The 2,241-nt window shown below is 36.3% G+C and overlaps 1 protein-coding gene across 1 annotated transcript; it reads left to right on the top strand.

Annotated features, from left to right (window-relative positions):
- The first annotated feature begins 720 nt into the window (after positions 1 to 720).
- Positions 721 to 1,464, top strand: LOC113362089. Its single transcript, XM_026605079.1, has 2 exons — positions 721 to 821; positions 945 to 1,464. The coding sequence occupies exons 1-2, from the start codon at positions 722 to 724 to the stop codon at positions 1,406 to 1,408; spliced, it is 564 nt and encodes a 187-aa protein (XP_026460864.1). The 5' UTR covers position 721; the 3' UTR covers positions 1,409 to 1,464.
- The last annotated feature ends 777 nt before the right edge of the window (positions 1,465 to 2,241 follow it).

Below are 2,241 nucleotides of genomic sequence, written 5' to 3'. Positions count from 1 at the left end.
AGGATTCTCTGCAGTGTACTTTTTTTACATGAAGTGGGATTTTGCCTTTTGCCAATTTTAATACTTCTATCATGTATTCATGTGTACTGACACCTTGGTAAACAATTCATTTGTTTATCTGTGTACAAGGTAATATAAGCAATCCAAGCCGACAAGGCGAAAACCATGACTGGAAAGCAGAAAAGTGGTCATGCCAAAGCGGTAATACGACAAAGAAAAGATGCCGTAGAAAGGTCTCAAACCGGAGATATGAATAAATATTTGGTACCAAGTGGTGCAACATATATATAACTTCTTCTCAGGATCTACAAAATGTTGGACGGTGTTTAAGAAACATGTAAAAGGTCTTACGGTTAAACCATTATCAGATACTCGGTGGGAGAGTCATATAGAAGCTATCAAAGCAATCCGATTTCAAGCTCCCGAAATACGAGATGCCTTAATAGAGCTGTCGACTTCGGCTGATTTTGATGCGAAGACAAGGGGTACTGCTTATTCCATATTGACACGAGAGATTGATAATTTTGAGATTATACTTGGTATGGTTGTTTGGCATAGAGCACTACTTGCGGTTAACTCAGTGAGCATTAAACTTCAAACCGAAGATATGAATCTTGATGATGCCGTTACTAAACTAAAAGATCTTGTTTCTTTCTTTAAGGATTACAGAAGGAATGGATTTGAGGGGGCATTGGAATAAGCTAAAATACTTGCAACATCCATGAATATAGAGCCTATTTTTTATGAGGTACGAGTACGAAAAAGAAAAAAGCACTTTGATGAAATCGATGAGATAGAGGAAGTACAACCACCACTGCAAGGTATGGAATCCTTCCTAATTGAATACTTCATTTTTATAATGGACCAGGCTATTTCTTCTCTCAAACGTAGGTTTAAACAATTTCAAGCATACGAGGAAACTTATGGATTTTTGTTTAATATAGAAAAATTAAGGTCTCTTGATGATAGTACCTTACGGAATTCTTGTGTGAAACTTGAAAAGTACCTAAGCTATGAAATGGAATTCGATATCAATGGGGATGAGTTATATACGGAGTTGAAGGTTTTGCGAAGTTTTTTGCCTAACGAAACAAAAAAGGCTATTGACGTGTTGAGTTTCTTAACAAATATGGGTGGCTGCTATTCAAATGCGTCTATTTCATATAGAATTTTATTGACAATCCCTGTTACAGTTGCATCTGCAGAAAGAAGTTTTTCGAAGTTAAAGTTGATCAAATCCTACCTTCGATCAACGATGTCTCAAGAAAGATTAAACGGACTAGCGATGTTATCCATTGAAGCAGATATGCTAAGTAGTATTGACTATGATAGTATTATAAATGAGTTCGCATCCGTAAATGCGAAAAGGTCGATCTTTACGTCCATTACTAGTATTGTATCTTCTTGAACAAAATGATAAATGTTTGGTAATATTATACTCATATCATCATGTGTTATCAGGTACGTCTTTTGTGCTATCAGGTAAATATTTTTGTGTAATGCATCGGTTATTCGGTAGTCCAAAAAAGGCCCAATTTTTATTTGTCGCCTAAGGTACCCAAATACTGTAAGACGGCCCTGTATATGAATATGCGCCTAACAACCTAATCTCAATTTAGGACCCCTTTAACAAAGAGGATCAACCCAACACCACAGGGATTCAGGGAACAAAGTATTGGAAGGCCCTATCAGAGGATCCAAAAATCAACATCAGCGAAACCTTTCATCCTACTGCCCATGAAACACAAATAATTAATGGTCTTTACAGAGCAACTAGATGGATTAACGTGATGTGGGAGGAAGTCCCAATTAAAGAGGGAAACAAGGCAACAACAATCAAATGAAGCTGCAACAGGTGCAACTAGAAGGAGATTTCCTCACATATATAAAAAAGAAGATTGCCTCAAAGCTATGAGTATGCTCTCTGAACAACCCATGATATACTACACAACAATTATCGCCTCAGATTATTTTCAAATTAAAGTCATCATTTTCTCTGGATATAACTATCCCAAACATCTTCTTCTAATTATCATTCAAAATCATCTCAGACTCACCCTCCCCATTTCAATGACCTCTACTTACAACACCAAATCTGATGATTCCATCGTTAACCTTGTGAGTCAAATGAACTCTTCAATGAAAATTCTTGAAGATATATTTTCCAAAGTCTTTATAAACCCTGGAAAATCCTACCCAAAAAAGAAATAAACTGGAATTGATGTTTCATCGGAAGACCAT

This window comes from Papaver somniferum, chromosome 3 (assembly GCF_003573695.1).
Source record: "Papaver somniferum cultivar HN1 chromosome 3, ASM357369v1, whole genome shotgun sequence".
In the NCBI taxonomy this organism is placed as follows: Eukaryota; Viridiplantae; Streptophyta; class Magnoliopsida; order Ranunculales; family Papaveraceae; genus Papaver; species Papaver somniferum.
Note: the sequence above shows the minus strand (reverse complement) of the source record. Positions and strands in the feature narration are given on the sequence as shown.

What these genes read in the sequence shown, in the direction of transcription:
- LOC113362089 (XM_026605079.1), top strand. Translation starts at nt 722, where the DNA reads ATGAATATAGAGCCTATTTTTTATGAGGTACGAGTACGAAAAAGAAAA. An exon ending in AGTACAACCACCACTGCAAG is followed by an intron (nt 822 to 944) that starts GTATGGAATCCT and finishes TGTTTAATATAG; the next exon opens with AAAAATTAAGGTCTCTTGAT.